The sequence below is a fragment of the Scomber japonicus genome, chromosome 4 (genome assembly GCF_027409825.1).
Source record: "Scomber japonicus isolate fScoJap1 chromosome 4, fScoJap1.pri, whole genome shotgun sequence".
NCBI classification, from domain to species: Eukaryota; Metazoa; Chordata; class Actinopteri; order Scombriformes; family Scombridae; genus Scomber; species Scomber japonicus.
Window position 1 is genome coordinate 4436188 of NC_070581.1, and position 21838 is coordinate 4458025.

The window sequence follows — 21838 nt, forward strand, 5'->3', positions numbered from 1 at the left end:
GACTGAAAATCAATGCCTTGGAAACTTCACAAAATGACGTTACAGGCCGGCTGGAGGAGCTGGAGACTCGATGTGCTGCCCTGATTGCAAGCAACGCCGTCCTCAGGGCCGCAGTGGGCGACCAGGAGAATCGCTCCCGTTGACAGAACATACGTGTGGTCAGCTTACCTGAGGGAGAAGAGAGCGCCAATCCGACTGCCTTCATGGGACCCTTCCTGAAGGAAATTATTGGCGAGGAGTCTCTCACTGACACTCCGGTCATAGACAGAGCTCATCGTACCCTCGCAGCCAAATCACCTCCAGGTAAACCCCTGAGAGCTATGCTAGTGCAGTTCCACTACTACCAGACGAAGGAGTTGATTCTCTGTGCATCCCGAGAGCGTGAGCAGCTGGTTTATAACGGGAAAAGGATCCACATATTTCCAGATTATTCCGCGGCTCTCGCCCGACGCAGAGCAGAGTTTAAAGATGCGAAGGCTCAACTCCGCCAAGCTGGCGTGAAGTTTGGCCTACTCCACCCCGCCAAGCTACGGATCACCTTCCAGGGAGCGACCCACACGTTTGACAGCCCGGATGTGGCGCTTCTGTTTCTCCACACCACTATTCAACCCGCGACCGACCGACAGGACAACAGATGATGCAGCCTACTTATTGACATCACTTGACACTCTTGGATTACCTGTCACTTTTCTCTCTCTTCTGGGACACGGAATTTTGACTGTTGGATTTAGACATTTTGGATGTGTGTTGTTTTTTTATGCACATGCCAGCTTTGACAGCATGCGGGGGTAAGTTAGATAACTCTGTATTATGCTCTGAGTACACCTGTTCATATATATTAGGCCTCACATAATATAACCTAACCTTTTGGTGTAAGGTTGATGGTGAAGGTTTTGATGAACCTAATGATGTTAGTTAATAAGACGTGTTGGGCACTGTGCTCAGCCTACCCTACAGAAGAAGAGAGAGACATGTCAGGTCTCACTGTGTGAAGAGCATTTATGCATTACCCCCTTTTTTATTTTATTTGCCTATTTTTTAAATGTATTTATTTATTTTTAATTTAGTTTACTTATTTATATGTAATGTTGGGATGTCTGTTAATTTGCACTAGCATTTTTTTTGGTTGGTTAATTCCTAACTTCATTCAGACTATTATTGGGTGAGTTTGTTTTTTGTTTTTTTGTTTTTTAAGTCTGTAAAGATGCTTCTGACTAATTGTCTACCTGAGTATATAACTAACTGTTGCTACCAAGGTTAAAGCTTAAATTTAAGCTACGTTTCTTTATTGTTTGAGTTACTCTGTTAGTTTCATGACAGAGAACGACTGTGTAATTTACACAAGCGTTTGTTGTGTTGGGATTTTGGGTTTAAGGTGGCTTGTTTGGGAAAGCACATGGGGTGAGCAGGCGGGATGCTGGGGTGAGAGGTGGGGAGGGGCTAATCAGAGGGCAGAGATTTTTTTTTCTTCATTATTTACTCTGCAATGCACTGGAATGCACTGGATGCACTGCAACGCACTGGATATTTCTTCTCCTGCGTTCCGTATGGCTGATTTGAACACTACTGAGTGTAGTATCCGTTTTGTTTCCTGGAATGTTAAGGGTTCAAATAAGGCCACCAAATTAAACAGAATAATGACCCCATTTACAACATTTGAAGGCCAACAACACTTATGTGCCTCTGGCATTCCAAGACTTAAAAGGGGATGGGTTGGTCATTTATTTCACTCAAAATTTAATGGTATACACATGATCCAAGAGGTGAAGCAGGCCATCAGAACAGATGTGCAGAAAAGAAGATGCTAGATACAGCCTCAGCCCTAGATCCTCCATTTAAGGGACTGCATTTTCTCACAGAGAAGGGGAGACAGTCTACAGCAGAGTGGCTGATGAAGCTGCTACTTTGGGGGTAAATGTATGTTAACCTAAATCTGTAAGTGTTTCCTCTGGGATTATATCATGTAATCAATAAATTAGTGTTTTTAAAATCCCTAATGAACACATTGTTTTGTCTTATGTTCAGATGATGACTGTGCCTGTGATGGAGGAGGAGTCAGACAACAAAATGCCCACTTGCTTGTACAGCACCACCCAAGACTGCCCATGCCAGGGCTGAGGAAGAAATGGAGAGGTAGTGCAAAGCCCCATCACTCTCTTTTGAGGGGAAACCCTTGAAATGGCAATATATATAGCGTGCAATGGATTAAGCTAGGATGCATTGATGTGATTAGGTCAAGGCTCGCTTTTTCAGTTATCCTGGATTTCTGAATTGTGCTTTTGAGTCAAATGTAGTTACCCTAGCTTAGCTTCAGGACTGAAGCATAAATGCACATATTTATCTGAATTTGCTCTATGAAAGAAAACAAAAAAAAGTGGAACAATTATACTAAATTCTTTGATTACAGCTTCTCAAATGTGAATATTCTCCTCTACAACAGTGAGCTGGATACCTTTGGATTGTGGACATTTAAGGGACATCATCTTTGGCTTAGAGAAACACTGACCAACTAATGATTAATTGAAAAAAGAGACAACAGATTAATTGATAGTCAAAATATTGTTAGTAATAGCCCTAATCGCAAGATCATCAACTGGATTTAGAGCTCATCATAGCACAGAGACTGCACTGGTGAAAGTTACAAATGACCTTTTAACTTCAGACAATGGACTTCTCTCTGTCCTTGTTCTGTTAGACCTTAGTGCTGCCTTTGACACTATTGATCATCAAATCCTGTTGCAGAGACTTGAACATTTAATTGGTATTAAAGGAACAGCACTGAAATGGTTTAAATCATATTTATCTGATAGATTTCAGTTTGTAAATGTTAATGATAAATCCTCCATGCAAACAAAAGTTAGACATGGTGTTCCTCAAGGCTCAGTGCTTGGACCAATGCTTGGACCTCCTTATATATGCTTCCTTTAGGAAACATTATCCGGAATCACTCAATACATTTTCATTGTTATGCAGATGATTAATTATATCTATCAATAAAGCCAAATGAAATTAACCAATTAACTAAACTACAAACATGTATTAAGAACATAAAGGCCTGGATGACCTGTAACTTCCTGTTATTAAACTTAGAAAAAACTGAAGTTATTGTGTTTGGCCCTAAACACCTTAGAAATTCATTATCAAATGATATAACTACTCTGGATGGCATTACTTTGGTCTCCAGCACCACTGTAAGGAACCTAGGAGTTATATTTGTTCAGGATTTGTCCTTTAATTCACACATAAAACAAATTTCAAGGACTGCCTTCTTTCATCTGCGTAAAATTGCACAAATTAGACATATCCTGTCTCAAAATGATGCTGAAAAACTAGTCCATGCATTTGTTACTTCTAGGCTGGACTACTGTCATTCATTATTATCAGGCTGTCCTAACAAGTCTCTAAAGACTCTCCAGCTGGTCCAGAATGCAGCTGCCCGTGTTCTGACAAAAACTAGAAAGAGAGATCATATTACTCCCATCTTGGCTTCACTGCATTGGCTTCCTGTAAAATTCAGAATAAAATTCAAAATCCTTCTCCTCACCTTCAAAGCTCTTAATGGTCAGGCTCCATCATATCTTAAAGAACTTATAGTACCTTATGTACCTACTAGAACACTGTGCTCCCAGCATGCAGGTCTACTTGTGGTTCCTAGTATCTCTAAAAGTAGAATGGGAGGTAGAGCTATCAGGCTCCTTTCCTGTGGAACCATCTTCCAGATTTGGTCCGGGGGGGGGAGGGGCAAACACCCTCCCTACATTTAAGAGTAGGCTTAAAACTAAGACGACCTTGAGCAGAAAGAAAACACCATGGAGGAACACTATGATGGTAAAGGCTTTAAAAACAGAATGCAGGAAAGCAGAGCGTAAGTGGAGAAAAACTAAACATCAAATTCACCTTGACCTCTACAAACAAAGTCTTTGTAATTTTAAATATGAGTTACTCAAAGCTAGACAGCAACACTTTTCTGAAATAATTAATAAGAACATCAACAACACTCGTACTCTGTTTGCTACGGTTGATAAGCTTACAAACCCCCCTAAACAGATAGCTCCAGAACTCCTTTCCACAGAAAAATGCAATGAATTTGCTTTTTCAGTGAAAAAATCCAGTCCATAAGGTTAAATATCAACACAGATCAACAAAACAATAAAATGATGCAATCCCTAAGACCTCCCAGGAATAACTCAACTGCAATGTCAGAATTTAAAACAGTTGACCAAAAAACCATAGAGGAAACAGTGCAGCATCTAAAACCATCAACATGCTGTCTTGACACAATGCCATCAGATTTCTTTAAAACTATTGTGAACTCTGTCCAAACAGATTTGCGACAAGTAATAAATAGCTCACTTAAATCAGGTGTGTTTCCTAAACTCCTAAAAGTAGCTGCCATTAACTACAGACCTATCTCAAATCTTCCTTTTATAGCCAAGATCGTTGAGAAAGTGTTTTTTAAATCAACTCAGCAATTTCTTGAACTCCAGTGGCCTTTTTGACAAATTTCAATCAGGCTTCCGACCTAACCACAGTACAGAAACAGCTCTTATTAGAGTGTTAAATGACATAAGGTTGAACACTGACTCAGGCAAGGTGTTAGTTCTGGTCCTGTTGGATCTCAGTGCTACGTTTGACACTGTGGATCACTGTATACTGTTGAACAGGTTGGAAACTTGGGCAGGACTCAGCGGAACAGTCCTAGACTGGTTCAGGACCTACTTGGAAGAGCGGAGTTATTTCATTATAAAGTTATGAATCTGATCGATTCTGCAGAACTCTAATGTAGACTATCACAGTTATGCAGATGACACACAGATATACCTAGCACTGTCCCCAGATGACTACAGTCCAATACAGTCATTATGTCGCTGTTTAGAGCAAGTAACTAATTGGATGAACCAAAATTTCCTTCAATTAAAATCAGGACAAAACTGAGGTCATTGTTTTTTGGCAATAAAGAGAAGAGGATTGCTGTCAGTAAACATCTCGAGTCACTCTCTCTAAAAACTAGGGACCAAGTCCGAAACCTTGGCGTGCTGATAGACTCAAATTTGACTTTCAGCAGTCACATCAAATCAGTCACCAAAACAGCCTTCTATCAGCTTAAGAACATATCCAGAGTGAAGGGTTTTATGTCTCAAACAGACCAGGAGAAGTTGATTCATGCTTTCATCTCAAGTAGACTCGACTACTGCAACGGTCTTCTGACTGGACTCCCACAAAAAAGCATTAAACAGCTGCATCTCATTCAGAACGCTGCAGCTCCAGTTTTAACCAGAACAAAGAGATCAGAGCACATTACTCCAGTTCTAAAGTCTTTACACTGGCTCCCAGTCAGCTATAGAATAGATTTTAAAGTTCTGCTACTGGTCTACAATTCACTGAATGGTTTAGGTCCAGAATACATGAATGACATGTTAGTAGAATATAAACCCAGTAGAGCTCTGAGATCTACTGACTCAGGTCAGATAGTTGAGCCCAGAGTGGCAGAGGTTACAATGATGGGGTTGTTTACTCGCCCATAGGTTTGCCTTTACAATGACATGTGTACAGACATTCAGGGACCTCTCAGCAGGATATAGACACAATGAGGCCACAGCCACATGTCTTGGCTTCATGCAGTCCAAATTTGGAGTCAAAAGACCAAAAGATGAATTTTTCAGAATTATTTTTCAACAGGTATGTCCATGCGTTTTCCTCAGGTCCTTTTTGGAGACTCCAAATGGACACTTGGTTACCAAAGCTGTATAACCGCAATCAAACACCTATAACTTCACATCCCCTTTGCCTACAATCAAAATCTTGGTCTCTAATGAAAGCTGACGCCATATTATTATTATTATTATTATTATTACATATAACCATATATTTTTTGTTTGGCCATATCTATCTATCTATCTATCTATCTATCTATCTATCTGTTTATTTTGGTATAAGTCATATGTCAAGTCGAAGAAGAACCAACCGTGTACCAAAATGCCGTGTGCGTAATGATATATGGTTCAACTCTTTTACGCACCGGGCGCACGCCGGTTAAGCTTGGAGTTTGTTTATGGACAGCCAAACATAATAGCTTAGTGTCATACACCGTTGGAAACCTCTGACTATTGGCTAAAAGGTTATCAACTTCATTTCACCGAATATTTCCATAGGCTAGAACAGCAGTCAATCAAAGCCATGTCGTCATTGTTGTCGGTCACATGTCCTCATTGGCTTTGGAGGCATGTACTGCCTAATCCTAAACACCGATTGGCCTGTGTGTGGTGTCGTCAGAAGCAGAAGAGGCTCACGGTCGTAAACATCTAGTTACGTGTACTCTGAGACGGACGTGCAGGTCAGGAAATGACGTAAACGGACCGTATATGTTTTGTTATTTGTGTTATTACGTTACGTGTTGGACTAAATACATGTTGACATATTGAGGAAAGTATTTCGGTTTTATGGAAACGGATTTCATATTTCACAAGAATGGATATTTGGCGAGCTGTACAGAAAGTCCTGAGTCATAAGATGATCGTTGTGGATAAAGGGAAGACTTTGAAGGTATGTAGGCATTATAGCTTTTCTTACTTAGCTCAGGGGCTAGCCGAGCTAATCGCTAATACTATTACGGCTGTGAGCAACCATATAAGTTGTGAGTGGTCTTGAATGAATCAGGACAATCTAAGCTTTCCAACAATGTACGGCATGAATATATATGTTTAAGGGTTGGTGTTTAAAACATTCAGAAGAACTTGTGGCTACCTCCTAACATCCGTCCCGTCCCGTAGGAGGAACAGCGTGCGTTAAGAGGTTAAAACCTGAAGAGTTCGGTTTAAAACCTGCTCTATGTGTAAAGTGCCTTGAGATAACTTTGTTGTGATTTGGCGCTATATAAATAAAGATTGATTGATTGATTGATGTCAACCTGAGTATAAAAATATGGTGCAAGGCTGAAAAGTCAAACATTTGAATTTCCTTTAGCAGTTACATAAAATACACTCACAAAAACACCACGTCATGTCTCACCTTGTGCCCACTGCGGTTTGATTGGGCGGTAATGTAGCAAGTGAAGACCTCATATACACTCTCTTCATTCATCAGCTCTTCACCCCACATCTGCAGCAGTGCATCTTTGGAAGACTTGCTCTTCAAGTAGAACAGGTAGTAGTCATTTAATTCACCAAAAGCTGGAGATGAGGAGTTACCCCTAGGGAAATAAACAGGATAGACACAGGACAGTGTTTTTGACAGCATACATAACACTCTCTAATAATCCAAATGAAGGACATTAAAATGATGCTACTTAACATTTATTCACTTATACATTTTTTCAAAAGGGAAACTGTTCTGTTATAGAAAATGAGTGAGTAGAAAAAGTAAATGAGTGGTCAAGCTCACCATCTGCCATTGGGGAAGTCATCCCAGTCCTGAGTTCTGTAGATGTAGCTCTTGGGTCTGGATGCCCAGAAAATGGGTCGAACATCCTCTACCCTTCGTTTGGGATGTGCACTCACCGCCCAGGGAAGAGGCCGCCTGGTAAACACAACAAGCTCTGAGACACAATTCCAGGTCAACCAACAGCAGGGGCCTCAAAATAAGTATAACACACCCAGGCTCTCTCTTTTAGGTGTCTGGCTTCACTAATCCTGGTTCATTTTAAGTTATTCAGACCGCTGTCGAGTTGGTGGCAAGTGCTCATATTGGTGGCTCGTATCATGGCATTGATAAATGAGGTGAAAAAAGAGAGACTGATGTGGTGGAAGATAACATGTCCAGAGAGACTTGATGAGTGTTCCAGGTGAGGTGGAGGTTTTACATGACAAATGTTCTGTGACTTCTTGTTCCTCAGGCAGAGGCTTTTCACACAGAGTGCATCATGGGAGGAAACTAAATCTATCAACAGAGATTCCCTGTGGAGCATGTGGGCATCACTGCTGACCTCCACACTGTACTTAACATCTCTCTGTCTGGGTGCTAACACTGGATGATTTGGAATGAGTCTGATCACTCTGCAGTTTTTAGTGGGCTCTATTAACACTGCATGGAACTTTTTATTTTTTTTTATCTGTGTGTGGTGTGTTAGTCCTCTCTCTGTTCATCTTTTCTCTCCATAATGCATGCATAATCTACAAGTTTGTTGTTTAAACGAATATTTAAAAAATGAAAAAGAATGCATGAAAACAAAAGCCACTGAATGTCTCATCATAAAAAAATTTGAATGACTCCTAATAATGAGTACAATAATAATAACGGATTTTTTACAACTGTGTCTATCAAAATGACAGACAATTAGAAAGTCTAACACAACTAATGTCCCATGCATTAAAAACGTGCAGGTTAGGTCAATTAAATGACTCTTCTTGGTTTTTTACTGTGGTAGCTTTTATGTGCACTTACAGTAACATAACAGTGAGTTGTTCAGCTGGTGCCCTGTCTCTCTGTGTGTGCTGCACACATAGAGGGCTCAGCTCCATCCTGCATCATAGTCATAAAGAGCATCACTCATTAAGCCTTTGCTTTTCTACACTGAACCAACCATGCCTCTCTGTGTGTGCTTCTACACAGCACACCAGCATTTAGATTCAGAGGCTTGAAGTGAGTGTGCTGATCCGGCTCTGTGACTACATGTCTGTCCCTTCATTCCATGTCTGGACCTTTTACACAGAACAGCGAGGCAGAATAAAATAGCAGCATTCCTGCCTTGAACAGGCTCTCATGAGAGCAGAGGAGAGCAGTGTGACCATAAATGATCGCAAACTGCTGCAGAGACTAGCTGCTCCTATTGTCCTCACTTTTCTGTTTCAGTGGGGGAGGGGCTGAGCCCTCCATGTGTGCAGCACAGAAACAGAGAGCAGTGGAGAGTTGTTGACTACTTAACTCAGTCATTTAACAATGTAATCCACATGAAAGGTGGACAGACTCTAAATTATGCAGTAAAGAGTGATTTGCGTCACAACATTATAAACAACAGAGCAAAATATGAAACAGTAGACGCTTTTCTTACATCACGCAATATACTGTCATGGTGGTTATCTGTTTCTAGTCAGCACTGTGATAGACTGGCAACATGTCCAAGCAGCTCTCCATCACTTGCTCAATGTCAGCTGGAATAGTTTCTAGCCCCCATGAGCTCTCCAGCAGAGGTCACTAATAGGGGACCACGGTCCGGATTCAGACCCAGACCCCGTCCTATCCGGACCCAGACCTATAACTGATGAAATATTGAGGATTGTTACATTTAGTCAGAGGGTTTCTATTTTAAAAAGGGCTCAGCTTTTCTAGCTATTATGGTAAAAGTGGAGCGGCCCCACAGACTACTGTGCATAGAGAATCTTCTCACGTGACGCTAATCAGCGAATTAAATCATTGTATTGGGACATGCAGAGAGATACACACGGAGAAAAGAGGGCACCAAAGACCCACTGGGGGTCGCAAAGTCCTCTTGATTTTAAGGGTGTAATAATGGGCTGTTTTAATGTGTTAAATATATGTGTAATGTGAACATCCCTCCTGCAGTATACACAGAGGTTAGCTAGCAACGTAAACAGAGAGCTGATGGAGAAATGGGAAGCCTGCACAGTCCTCCTTGTGTGTGCAGTGCAGCAGAGAGACAGACAGCGGTGGAGAATTGACACAACAAGTGAACTCCTTAAGTTGCTGTAAGAGCTTCGGGAGTAAAAAGCCAACAAGAGTCATTTATTCATTTATCAGTGCAATCCACGCAAAATATGGGCAGACTCATAATGATGAAAATGATTGCGGTCCACTACAGAATTACCTTAAAAATGTGAGCCTATAGACACTGGCTATTGTACAAAGCCTCACAGTGCAAACAAGAGTATGATCTTGTATGTCTACAGACCTATTTATTTTACTATTATTATTGTTATTTATTTATTTTTCTCTGCATTTATATTTTGTCTATAGTAGATACTCATTTTATGATCATGAAATATTGTAATGCTTGATGTGCTGTATTCTTTTTTTTTCTTCTTTTTTCTCTACACTGAAAATCAATAAACATATTTCTAAAAAAAAAAAGAAAAAAAAATGATTGCGGTAAAGAGTGTGATTTATGCAACAACAAAATGAATGACAGATCATAGTAGGAAACGAGAATGAGAACGGCCACTGATCTCAGAGCTGCTGTTGAAACACAAGAGCCAGTAACTGAGAAAACGGCCACTCCTAAGTTCACTAGATAGGCTTCCTCCCTCTTACAGTCCTGCTCACCATTATTGGCACCCCTTCATTTTTTGCATAACCTGTACAATATCTTCAGAAAGAAATGGAAATGTACCAAATTTATATCATCAGGATCTTTTAATTGGAGGTCCAAAGTAATTTTACAAAGAAAATTGTTTTTTCAATTTACATATTGTAATTTAAAAGAAGAAACTGCATGTGCAGCAATAATGTCACCCCTCTTTAGTATTTGGTTGCACACCCTTTGGCAGTGATGACAGCCTCCAAACGTTTCTTGTAGCCATCTATAAGCTTCTTGCACTTCACAGCTGGTATTTTCTCCCACTCTTTCTTTGCAAGTTGTTCAAGCTCTTGAACATTTGTAAATTTCTTTTCTCCAATGGCAGATCTCAGCTCATTCCAAAGATTTTTGATCAGATTGAGATCAGGACTCATTGCTGGCCATTTTAAAATAGTCAATTTTTTTCAACCATTCCTGCGTGCTTTTGGATGTTTGCTTTGGGTCTTTGTCTTGCTGGAGGACCCATGATCTTCGCCTTAAACCAAGTTTTCTCACACTGGGTAGGACATTTCACTCTAAAATTTTTGATAATTCTCTGATTTCATGATTCCTGTGATACGGTCAAGACCACCAGTACCAGATGCAGCAAAGCAGCCCCACAGCATTATGGATCTTCCACCATGCTTTACTGTTGGTAGGGTGTTGTTGGACCCTGTTGGAGTGCATTGCCAAAAAGCTCCATTTTGTTTCATCTGTCCACAGAACATTTTCCCAGAAGGATTGTGGTTTGTTCAGGTACTCTTTTGCAAAGATTAGTCGTTCCTTTTTATGTCTTTTCCTCAGCAATGGTGTCTTCCTTGGCCTTCGCCCATAAAGCCCTGTTTGGTTTAGTGTGCAGCGTATGGTACTTGTTGAAACCATGACCCCAGACTGTTCCAGGTTGGCCTTCAAGGTATTTGGATATTTGACGTAGTGTTTTTTCCACCATTCGCACCAACCTTTGAAGACTTCTCTCATACATTTTTCTCTTCCCCCCACGTCCAGGGAGGTTCTTGACAGTTCCTTAATAACATTATGCACTGTTGAAACAGGGATACCAAGGTCTTTGGAGATGGCCTTATACCCTTTGGAGGTCTTGTGTTTGCTAATAATCACACTTCTGATGTCGTCAGACAGCTCCTTTGTCTTCACCATTGCGACAAAGGAACGGGGGACGACAGATGGCTTTTTAAAACATGGAAGTCATCATTCATTGGCTAATTCGTGTTACATGGGCACAGACAATTTATCACAGGTGAGTCATAATGTGTTTCCATAATGGTTTACAGCAAAGGGTGCCAATACCAGTGACACAGCAAGCTTTACGTTTTTCTATTTTTTCCTCCCTTTGTTTATTGTTTTAAATTGTTGTTTATCATTTGCTCTTTTGTATCAAACACGAGTTCTATATAGATATTCAGAAGATATTCCACATTATGTACTTAAACTTCATGGGTGCCAATAATGGTGAGCAGGACTGTATAATGCTGTTCCTTTGATGTCTAATTGTGTCACAGATATAACATAATATATAGCCTCCTCAACTCAACCAAAATGTATTTATAAGCTACATTTAACATGGGATTGAAAAATAGACAGTTTATCCAACATATGTTTTGCCACATATTCAATGTCTCTAAGCATTTCATTAACATGTAAGCTAAAATAATCATGTCAATCCTTTTCAGCATCATAGAGGAGGGAACCACTGCTCTAGATGATAAGCAGTACAGCTAATGGATGGCTAGAGTCCATATATTACAGTAGTACTAATGACTTAACCAAAATGCAGCACTAAATTATAAAGCACAACAATGCAAACAGAGTAAAGATAGGACTGGGCAATATGACAAAATCTCATATCCTGATAGCCTACTTTATAACCTGAAAACATTTTTAGCAGAAACTCTAAAGTTAGTTTTGTCTAATACAATGGATAACAGTGGAAAACAGTTTGTTTTGAATATCAGTTTATTTCCTAAAAATATATGACTAATTATGACTTTTGCCAAAAGCACTAATGTCTTGAGAGCAGGCAAGGAGATGACTGACCTGGGGTCTTCTATCCACATGCCCAGCTGTCTGAGGACCTCCATGGTAGCAACCTCTCTATTCAGTGTGTAGAAGTGGAGGCCAGGAACCTTGCCACTGTCCAGTAGCACTTGGCACATCTGCACTGCTTGTTGGATTCCATAGTTACGGATAGCAGCGTCATTGTCTTTGATGGGTTCGATGACTTTTGTGATCTCCTCTGGTACCTCCAGCTTGGACAGCTTGACAAGTTGACGTAGAGACTGGTAACCCTGGAGAAACAGGTTCAAGTCCAGTAGGTTTAAACTGTGGTTATTATTTGATGTTTTTCTTTTATATATGGCCATTCCACCAAATTGGTGCAAAGTTAGAGTTGGAAAAAAAAATCTTGGAAAAACCCCAAATCTTTTTATGTGTGCAAATGACATAATATCTAAAGTACACATTTCTAGTAATTGTACACTTAATCCTCGCATTGTATTTTCATAAAGTTTTGGAATATTTTTCCTTTCCTAAAATTAGTCACTACAGAAACACACAACATTTATTAACAGATGTTCAGAGGTAAAACAATAACAATAACAATTTTAACAATATTTTTAATGTAATTTTTAAAATTCATGGGATTTTGAATCTGATTTTTCTTTCTAAAGCACATAAACTTGATCATACTTATTTCAAACTTTAGGATCCATTAGTTTTAATACACATTAAACCAAATATTACTGTAACATTTTAGTTTATTACTCAATGTACTTTATTTTTGACAAAACATCCCATGTTTTGCATGTATAGCAGACAGTAAATATCTCAGAATAACATGTACTTACATTTCCAATTACACTGTTTCAGAATTCCTTACAGGCTTATTTTTAATAGATTGTTCATATAATAGACAAAATAATGGATACATTATTTTATTGTAAGTCATTTTAAGTATAAAAGACGAGCATGATATTCACAGTTTGATTCACAGCTCATATTGTGTTAACACAACGTGGCTGATAGTCTGATCCTACAGTGTGTGCTCATACACAGTCCTGGCTCAAAATGATGGAACCTATCTGGTCACCATGCTGCTGTGAGAAGGAGAGGGGGCAGACATATCCTGATCAAAAATGTAAGGGTGTGGCTAAAATCAATCTCAGTCCACAGACTAAAATGTTCACCGTTTCCGTACGTGAAATTTCCTGAATTACAAATTAAATGTAAAATGTATGTAATTTTTTGGACTTTACTTTTAAAAATATCAAAAAGATCTCATGTGAAACAACAAAAATGGCAAAAAAAAGTCAGTGTAAAGCAAGAATAAATATGTGTTCTGAGTTTGACATACCACAGAAAAGTGTTGTTAACCACCCTGCCAAATTTGAATGATTAAAAAAATTCCAAATATATGACAGTGTTTCCCACAGATCTGAAGGCAATGTGTGGTGGTAGGCCAGCGGCCGACCGGGGGGGGGGTGGTTTGGGTGCTGGCCGACCGGGGTGGGTGTAAAAATAATAATAATAATTCCTTCATTAATAACACACCCAACTTTATTGTATTAATATTCACACCTTCACAACACCTATTATGCTACATTTTGTAAACCGCCCACTGATTCCTTCATTAATAATTGGTCATACACAACTTTATCATAATAATCACAAATTATTCACACCCCATTCAAATGTATTTACCTCTACAAAATACTATACTATGCTGTCCTCCTCTCCTACTCTTTCTTCAATGCCTAACGAATCTATCTCTTTCTCTCCCTGACCCTGTCTTTCTGCTTGAGCAGCACTGGTTGAAGCCTGAAAATATTGTAAACAAATTAATAACATAGCTAATTACACTGGTCCGACTGTTCAGCTCTGTTTCAGACTGATACCTCCGGTTCAGGCTGGTCCTCATCCTCAACACGTCTTTTTTTCAATCGCGGAAAATATTTTTCAATACTCATCTGGATTGAAGCAGCAAACATTCAGTGTAAGGGTAAAAAAACTACATAACAGTACTTATAACAACTTTATTTGATTCACAGCTGCTAGTGTTTTGACCTCGACAACCCAACTACATTTTACCGCAAACTTGCGACTAATTAACTTTATAAAGAAGGTGTAAGGGTCGGGGCGGGACGGGACAATATTGTATTCAAAATATAAAATATTTTATAGGACTTTTTAATGTGTGATTTTATAAAGGTGCACGTGATACCAATCTTTCTTGAATTTCACCAGCCGTCTTCTCTGCACTAAGGCACAGCTTCCACGCTTCTAGGGATGATCTCGCTGATGGAGACACACGGTGTGCACGGAGGGGAGGGGCTGTGTGTGTGTGTGTGTGTAGGCTATGTGAGAGAGACGCGTGAGTGACAGAGAGACGCAAGGAGAGCAGGGAAAGGAAATGCAGCTTAACGAATACGATGCGTATTTTTTAAATAGCGTTAAAAAAATAATTAATAACGAAACGCAATATGTGGCGGCCGGTGTTGAATCTGTGGCGCACCGCCACGAATTAGTCTATGTGTGGGAAACACTGTATGAAATTAGGCTTCAAAGTTGTGTAAAAATCAGCCTCTTTCTTTGCTACCAAACACTGTGAGAGTGCCCGCTGAGTCCGCTGAAAGCCCGCCCCCTACCAAGTGTCACCTGTCAATCAAAGTCACCACCTCTACCAGAAATATGGACGCTATGTCTGAGAGCTTTCTGCTGCTAACTCAGCTGCTAGTTCGGCGGCTAACTCGGCGGCTAATTCAGCTAACTGGCTAACTGTAGACTGTAGTAGTAGTGTGCACGGAATGTATTTTATAGCTACAGCAGCAGGGGCAGGTTTATGCTAAATCACTGCAGCGTTACGTAACACGGTGGTGATTTTCAGACCCGCCCACTAAATCCTGAACACAGAAATCTTGAAACACAGTTTGTGAAGCCTAGCTCTACAATTCAAATCTAAATGGTTAAAATGCTTTCTACACCTTTTTTAGAAATACATTTATGACCTATTTAATGTGTTTAGAAAAAAATGTTTTAATTCACTTTACACAGTCTTTAAGGGTTGGGGTTGGGAACAGCCACCTCACAAAAGAAAGTACCTAAACATGACGATTTTATATATATTAAACTTACTGCTATCTCAAATACTATTTTGGGTTTCAATACATAATAGCAGGATCTTTGTAAACATCTAAGATTTATAAACTTTAATGCCATTTGCACCAATTTGATAGAATGGCCCACATATTATATAACAAATTTTAATGCTAACCCTAACCCTAACTAAGTGACTAACAGCTGTTCTTTATAGCTACATGTTGTGTCTGCTTTAAGAGCCTTGCTGTGTAAAATGGGATACTTGACGGTATGCAAGTTAATCAGCTTTTGTTAGAACAGTGTTCAGTGAACCATTAGATTTTGATATATTTCTATCACAAATGCCTTCAAATTAAACTGTCCAAAAAGTCTGTTGAATGAACTCTGTAGGAGGAAAATACAATGCCTGCAAATGGTAATATCTGTGCAGAAATAACAAATAACATTCAAAATGACCAACTGATTTTGGATTTGGCTCCAAGGGGCTGTTTTGTTTGTTGGGGGGTATTCCAGAAAGCAGGTTATATGGAAAACTCAGAGTATGTTAACCCTGAGATGAGGAAACTCCGTGTTATCCGTTCCAGAAAGAGAGGTAACTGAAACTCTGAGTCAGTCACCATGGTAACTGATTCTGTGAACATAACCTGCTCGCTGGCAGGTTTTCTTTAAGAAACCCTGAGTTTCTACCTGTCTCCTCCTACCTGAAGCAAGCTACCAGACATGGATGGTCTGTTTCTTCGCAATCCGATAGATATTGAGGCAGAATTGATTCGCAATGCCTTATGTCTGGAGATGCGGTATCACTGTTCATTACACTCAATCATTTCTTAACATTCTCCGGCCATATCTGCCTTCTTGTTAATGTTATTTTTAGGAAGTATTTTATTGTACACATCGTCACATTTTAGTCTTAAAATCAATGACTCCAATATGTATAATAAGTAAAATAGTGTAATCAAGGTATTGGGGCTCCATTGATGATGGCTTTTTATAGCTGTCGCACACGCGCCAAACTCAAGGTGAACATACTAGTGGGGTTTTGTGCATGGGTAATTTGTCTCAGTCATTTCAAATTGATGTTAAAGTTTGGTTTTCACTTCTAAGTTGAAGTTAAGGGTCTATAAAACAATTTTGGTCCGAGTGTCAAACACACAGATAAAAAAAAAGACCTCCAGGGGGCGCCGCAAAATATGTAAACTGCTATAACTTTTGAGAACGGGTGTGTCAAGCATTTGGTGACCAGATTAAAAATAAATACCCTTTACAAAGAAAAGAGAACTCTCCCCGGGGCTCCCGACAGCTTCTACGGGATCGTTTGCGTTACCGCACTGGACGCCTCGCGGGGCCTATCTCCGCCACTCCAGATTCGGGGATCTGAACATGACCCCCTTTTCTATCGGCCGGGGGCGACGTAGGCCATCGCCCCACCCTTCCGAACGGCGTTCGCCCATCTCTTAGGACCAACTGACCCATGTTCAACTGCTGTTCACATGGAACCCTTCTCCACTTCGGCCTTCAAAGTTCTCGTTTGAATATTTGCTACTACCACCAAGATCTGTTTCTGCTTGCCAACTGAAGGGAAATGTGTCTGCAAGTCTGCCCTCTTGTGGCAGTAGATGACATAACTCTACTATAACCCTATTTTTCACAAATTACAGTATTCTGTATATGGATGAAAGCAGTGAAATAATTAAGAAGTGCATACAATTACAAAAGGCATGCAAGTTAAGTGTTTCATATCTAACTGCTTCAACATAGGCTATATGCAGCCATATTGGGTAGCCTAGCTATCTTTGATTTGTGCTATAGGGATATTGTGAACACCAATCTCAAATCCAGTTGATTCATTACACAGCCTTTATTTACAATAACTCTAAAAATCATGTTTCATAGCAAATGTGAAGACATTTTCAGACTTTATGTTTAAAAAAGCATCATTTCGCTTGTGTCCATTTAATACATTGGGCTAAAAGTGTAATTATTTTTAATCTGGTCACCAAATGCTTGACATACCAGTTTCTCCTTTTAATTTTTTAATTCTGAATCCATACATACCTCATATGTTAAAATTGGATAATCCAATCAAAAGTTATAACCGTTTACATATTTTGCTGCGCCCCCTAGAGGTCTTTTTTTTATCTGTGTGTTTGACACTCGGACCAAAATTGTTCTATAGACCCTTAACTTCAATTTAGAAGTGAAAACCAAACTTTAACATCAATTTGAAATGACTGAGTCTTAAGCAACCCCACTATACTCAGAGCTGATTGAACTAATTTAGATCAGCTGTTCTGGAACCGGATACTCAGAGTTTCCCATCTGAGAGTAAGTCAACTCGGAGTTCAGGGTTAGACTCAGAGTTTGTTGAACCTCCTACCTGGAATACCCCCCTGTGCTACCCTCCGTTATTATAGACAATGTCCACTCCTTGTTTAATAAGGCAGATGAGTTACAAACCTGTGCTACTCTGTTATTATAGACAATGTCCACTTCTTGATCAATAAGGCGGATGAGTTCACAGCTTGCTTGCGGCATGATCACCTTTACCGACAGAGCAGCCTGCTTTATTTTACAGAGACCTGGCTGAACAACAGGACACCAGACTCTCATGTGAACATGGATGGATTTTCCCTACACAGTATGGATAGAGATCCAGAGAAGAATGATCAGTGGTGTGATCATTGTCATGTCACGGTTTGTGACCCAAACATTGAATTTCTTGTTGTATGTTGCCGACTAGTTCACTCATGATTGTTCAAGTGGTTCACATTCCTCCATTGAGTAATGGGATGTAATGTTGGCCAAAGAGACAATATTCAGAGTCACACATGATTGTAGCGCTCCTCTCCAGAAACGCTGTTTATTATTGACAGGGATTTTAATCACTGCTCTCTCTGCCATCCTCCCCTCTTTCAAACAAATGGTGACATGTCCTATGAGGGGTGACACAACTATTGACTTGTTCTATACAAACATTAAGGAGAGCTTTGTTGCAAAGCTGCTCCCTCCTCTTGGTCAATCATAATTTGATATCTCTTACGTCCAGATATTCTCCTGAGGTTCAGAAGCAGCCGATCATGATGAATCTACCCTAACAATGAACCCTGGGTGACAGGGGAGATTAAAGCCGGTATTAATAGAAAAAAAGCTGCATTCTTCAAAATTAAAGCTGGTCAAAAGGAGCTGAAAGCAATAATCAAAAAGGGTAAACATAAATATAAGGAGAAGGTTGAAGGACAGATGTCCAATAGGAACACTAAGGGTCTTTGGAAAGGAATAAAAACTATTTCTGGCTATGGGATCAGTCATTTTACTGTCCCTGGTTTAGCAATAAATGTAAATGAGGCTAACCAATTTTGTAAGGTTTGACCAAGTTTCTAATGAGAGCATCCACTCATCTCTTGAACAGAATAGTCCTGAGGACTGTAGCCCAGCTATTTCTTCAGTGTGGATGAGCCTTAATCCCAACAAGTCAGCAGGCCCAGATGCTGTTCATCTACGCACTCTGAAAGTCTGTGCTGACCAGTTATCCTCAGTCTTGCATTCTATTTTTTCTATGTCTCAGTCTTCTTATTGTAGAAGACATCATGCATTGTTCCAATTCCCAAAAAAATCTGATGTGAGCAGCTTTTAAAACTGAATGTGGGGAAGACAAAAGAGTTAATTATTGATTTCAGGAGGAAGAGGGAGGATCTCTCCCCGTCAGTATTAAGGGTCAACGGGTCGAGGTTGTTTTTGGGTGGTCTATGATTTACAAATAAATAACAATGAATTTAAGGGTCCATTGTTGTTTTACAGTTTGAAAGTGAGCATAGCATAATACTGTTCACCTGGGAACAGTATGATATTAAGTTATCACATTTTCAAATAAGTGATGCTCTCCTGACTTTACTGGTCATACAGGAAACCTTGACTAAAATCTTTCCCATTCATTATTCCCATTGACAAATTATTCTAAACTGTTAAATCCCTTCATCACTCACCACAGCAAAGGATCTCTGCTCTGTCCCTGCATCCTGCCCCTGTCTCTGACTCACTCTTATACACCTAGATGTCAGGAGAGGAGGTGGAGTGATCCTCATTTAATGAGCACTATCTATTATTTCATGTTTATAATCAAAACAAATGCTATTGAATGTAAATACAACCCAAAGTCCTCAGCAGCAGGCCAAAGATTAGTCCTCAAAAAGTAGAATGATTGTCATTTTTACGTCAGCCAGGCTTCTATTAGTCAGCTCCTGTCCATCAGAGACTCAGCTGTAGTTAGCTGAAGTGAACTGATTACTACCAGTGATGACATACTTTACTCTTCTGTATGTCCAAACATCAAACCTCCTCTCTACAGTAATAATCAAATGAAAACTAACCACTCTCCTCATCTTTGCACTGTTTTACTAACATGTGTGTGTATATATATATATATATATATATATATATATATATATAGTTACCTGTATAGGGAAGATTCCAGGTAGGATGGGACATGTGATGCCAATCGTCCGGCAATCATCTAGAAACTTGAGGAAAGTGTCTGCCCTAAAGAACAGTTGGGTGATGACGAAGTCTGCTCCAGCATCTACTTTCTCCTTCAGGTGTTGGAGGTCTTCCTCATAGCTCTCTGCCTCAGGATGCCCTGTGGGGTAGCCTGGACATTCAAACATTTCAATCAATGACTGATATGTCACATGTAGTTCCAGTTATTCTAAACTGATCTGTAGGTTAAGAAAATACCAGCAACACAGATGTCAAAGTAGTCATCAAAGTCTGATCGGATTTGTTTTACAAGGTCAACAGCATAGTTGAAGCCTCCTTCCTCTTCTTCCCAGTCTACTCCCACTGGGTCTGTGGAGATATCAGAATAACACATCATATACGTTATCTACAGATGTATGAAAATGTTTGGCCACCCCTTGACAAGTGGAGATTTTCTTTTTTTTTTTAAAGGATAAAGACATGGGAAAAACAATATTTTCGAAAAACATCATTGCTGAATGCGCAAAGCTTTGGGTACCCTATAAGTTCTGAAGTCTCTGACTCTTTTTACAAGGTCTCAGACCTGAGTCAGCTTGTTAGTCATCAATTGTCATTGGGAAATGTAATTTGGTGCCAATTTCAAAGCTTCACAAATACTCCCCTAAGTTCCCCTGTTTCCTTGATGGCTCATTGGCTGGTCCCTGACAGGTCCTTGGCTGGCCGATAATGTGATCCCCCAGCGATGACGTGGTCGATGAGGCCCCGACTGGAGACGCCCCTAAGCTGCCTGAGTGAAAACCAGCTGCAATGCCTCATTTGTCCACGGGGAGGAGCAGTAGGTTTAGACCACCTACTTATAGAAAAAGACTAGGCTGTCCAACAATTCAAAAAATTAACTGGATTTATCACATTACAACTCTGATTAAACCTGATTAAAATACGAGGCTAAATATTATATACACTAATTTGTTTTACTTCTATTCTTCTGTATAAAGTAGCTTAATGAAGGGTACAATATAGTTAATCCATTAGAAAGTAAGGATGCAGTTGAAGCTGCCGTACATCTGACAGGACACCGTCCGTCACAGGAAACACTGGCGGACACTTAACAATTCCTCTCTGATCACTGATCATTGTCACTGTCACTGTCATCATCAACAGCAAGTGATCCAATGAATGACCTTTTTTCATAAATTGTCGTCTTTTTATTCCCCGCGTGCACGCCCCATGAGCTCGCTTCATTCATACTGGTCGGTTTCTTTTATACAGTCTATGGTGTCTACATTAAATCAGAAGCACTCACACTAGGCAATCATACTGTGCCCAAGCACGTTTGCCCCCTAAAGTCCGGATTATTTAGCTGGTGTATTGGCAAGTGTTCCGTGCTTGAGTATGGTACACTTCCCTGGCCCAGTATGGTTGGAATAGGTGTGCTTGCTTGAGCACTGTACACTTAATTAATTAATATTTTTTAAATATTTTATATTTTTCCCAGGAAATCAATGATTTTTAAAAGGCAACATTAGCTGAGTCCTGGTCATTTCAATTGACACTAAATGCAACGAGGAGACATTATTCATATATGGTTCCCAATCCGACAACTTTTTTTGTGTATTATTTTGTCATTATTAAGGCAAAAGAACTCAATTTATGTCCATGGACATTATAATGAATAGGCTATAGGCTTAATATTAGTTTGCATCCAGCGTGCTGCGTGGACTTCATTACATCTGCTGCACCGCTGTTACCACAATTATGAAATGCTAAGTTTATACAGTCTGTGACTGTGACCCTCATAAAAGTAAAACATTACAAATCTGTATTATATAAACGAAATTCGTTAAAGCAAGTCATTTGGCGACTTCTAAGTCATTCAGTTAAACTAAGTCTGTTCAGCTGCTGCTGGAGAGGCTGTGAGCGTGAATGATCACTAGAGTAAAGAGTTGGATCAGTACGTCTTTTTTACACAAGTATCTGTAGTAGGCTACTGCATGACTCAGGCATGAGCCAGAAGAACATGCTGGCACT

The 21838-nt window shown here is 39.8% G+C and overlaps 1 protein-coding gene across 2 annotated transcripts in view; it reads right to left on the reverse strand.

Moving 5' to 3' along the window:
- The window catches only part of mthfr (methylenetetrahydrofolate reductase (NAD(P)H)), a 45031-nt gene that overhangs the window by 14193 nt on the left and 9000 nt on the right, over nucleotides 1–21838 (reverse strand). For both annotated transcript variants that reach the window (XM_053318335.1, XM_053318334.1), the window contains exons 4-8: nucleotides 20069–20179; nucleotides 19789–19982; nucleotides 12281–12531; nucleotides 7381–7515; nucleotides 7009–7189 (exon numbers count right to left, since the gene is read on the reverse strand). In XM_053318335.1, the coding sequence (XP_053174310.1) occupies nucleotides 7009–7189; nucleotides 7381–7515; nucleotides 12281–12531; nucleotides 19789–19982; nucleotides 20069–20179 (872 nt within the window). The remainder of the gene's footprint in view (nucleotides 1–7008; nucleotides 7190–7380; nucleotides 7516–12280; nucleotides 12532–19788; nucleotides 19983–20068; nucleotides 20180–21838) is intronic.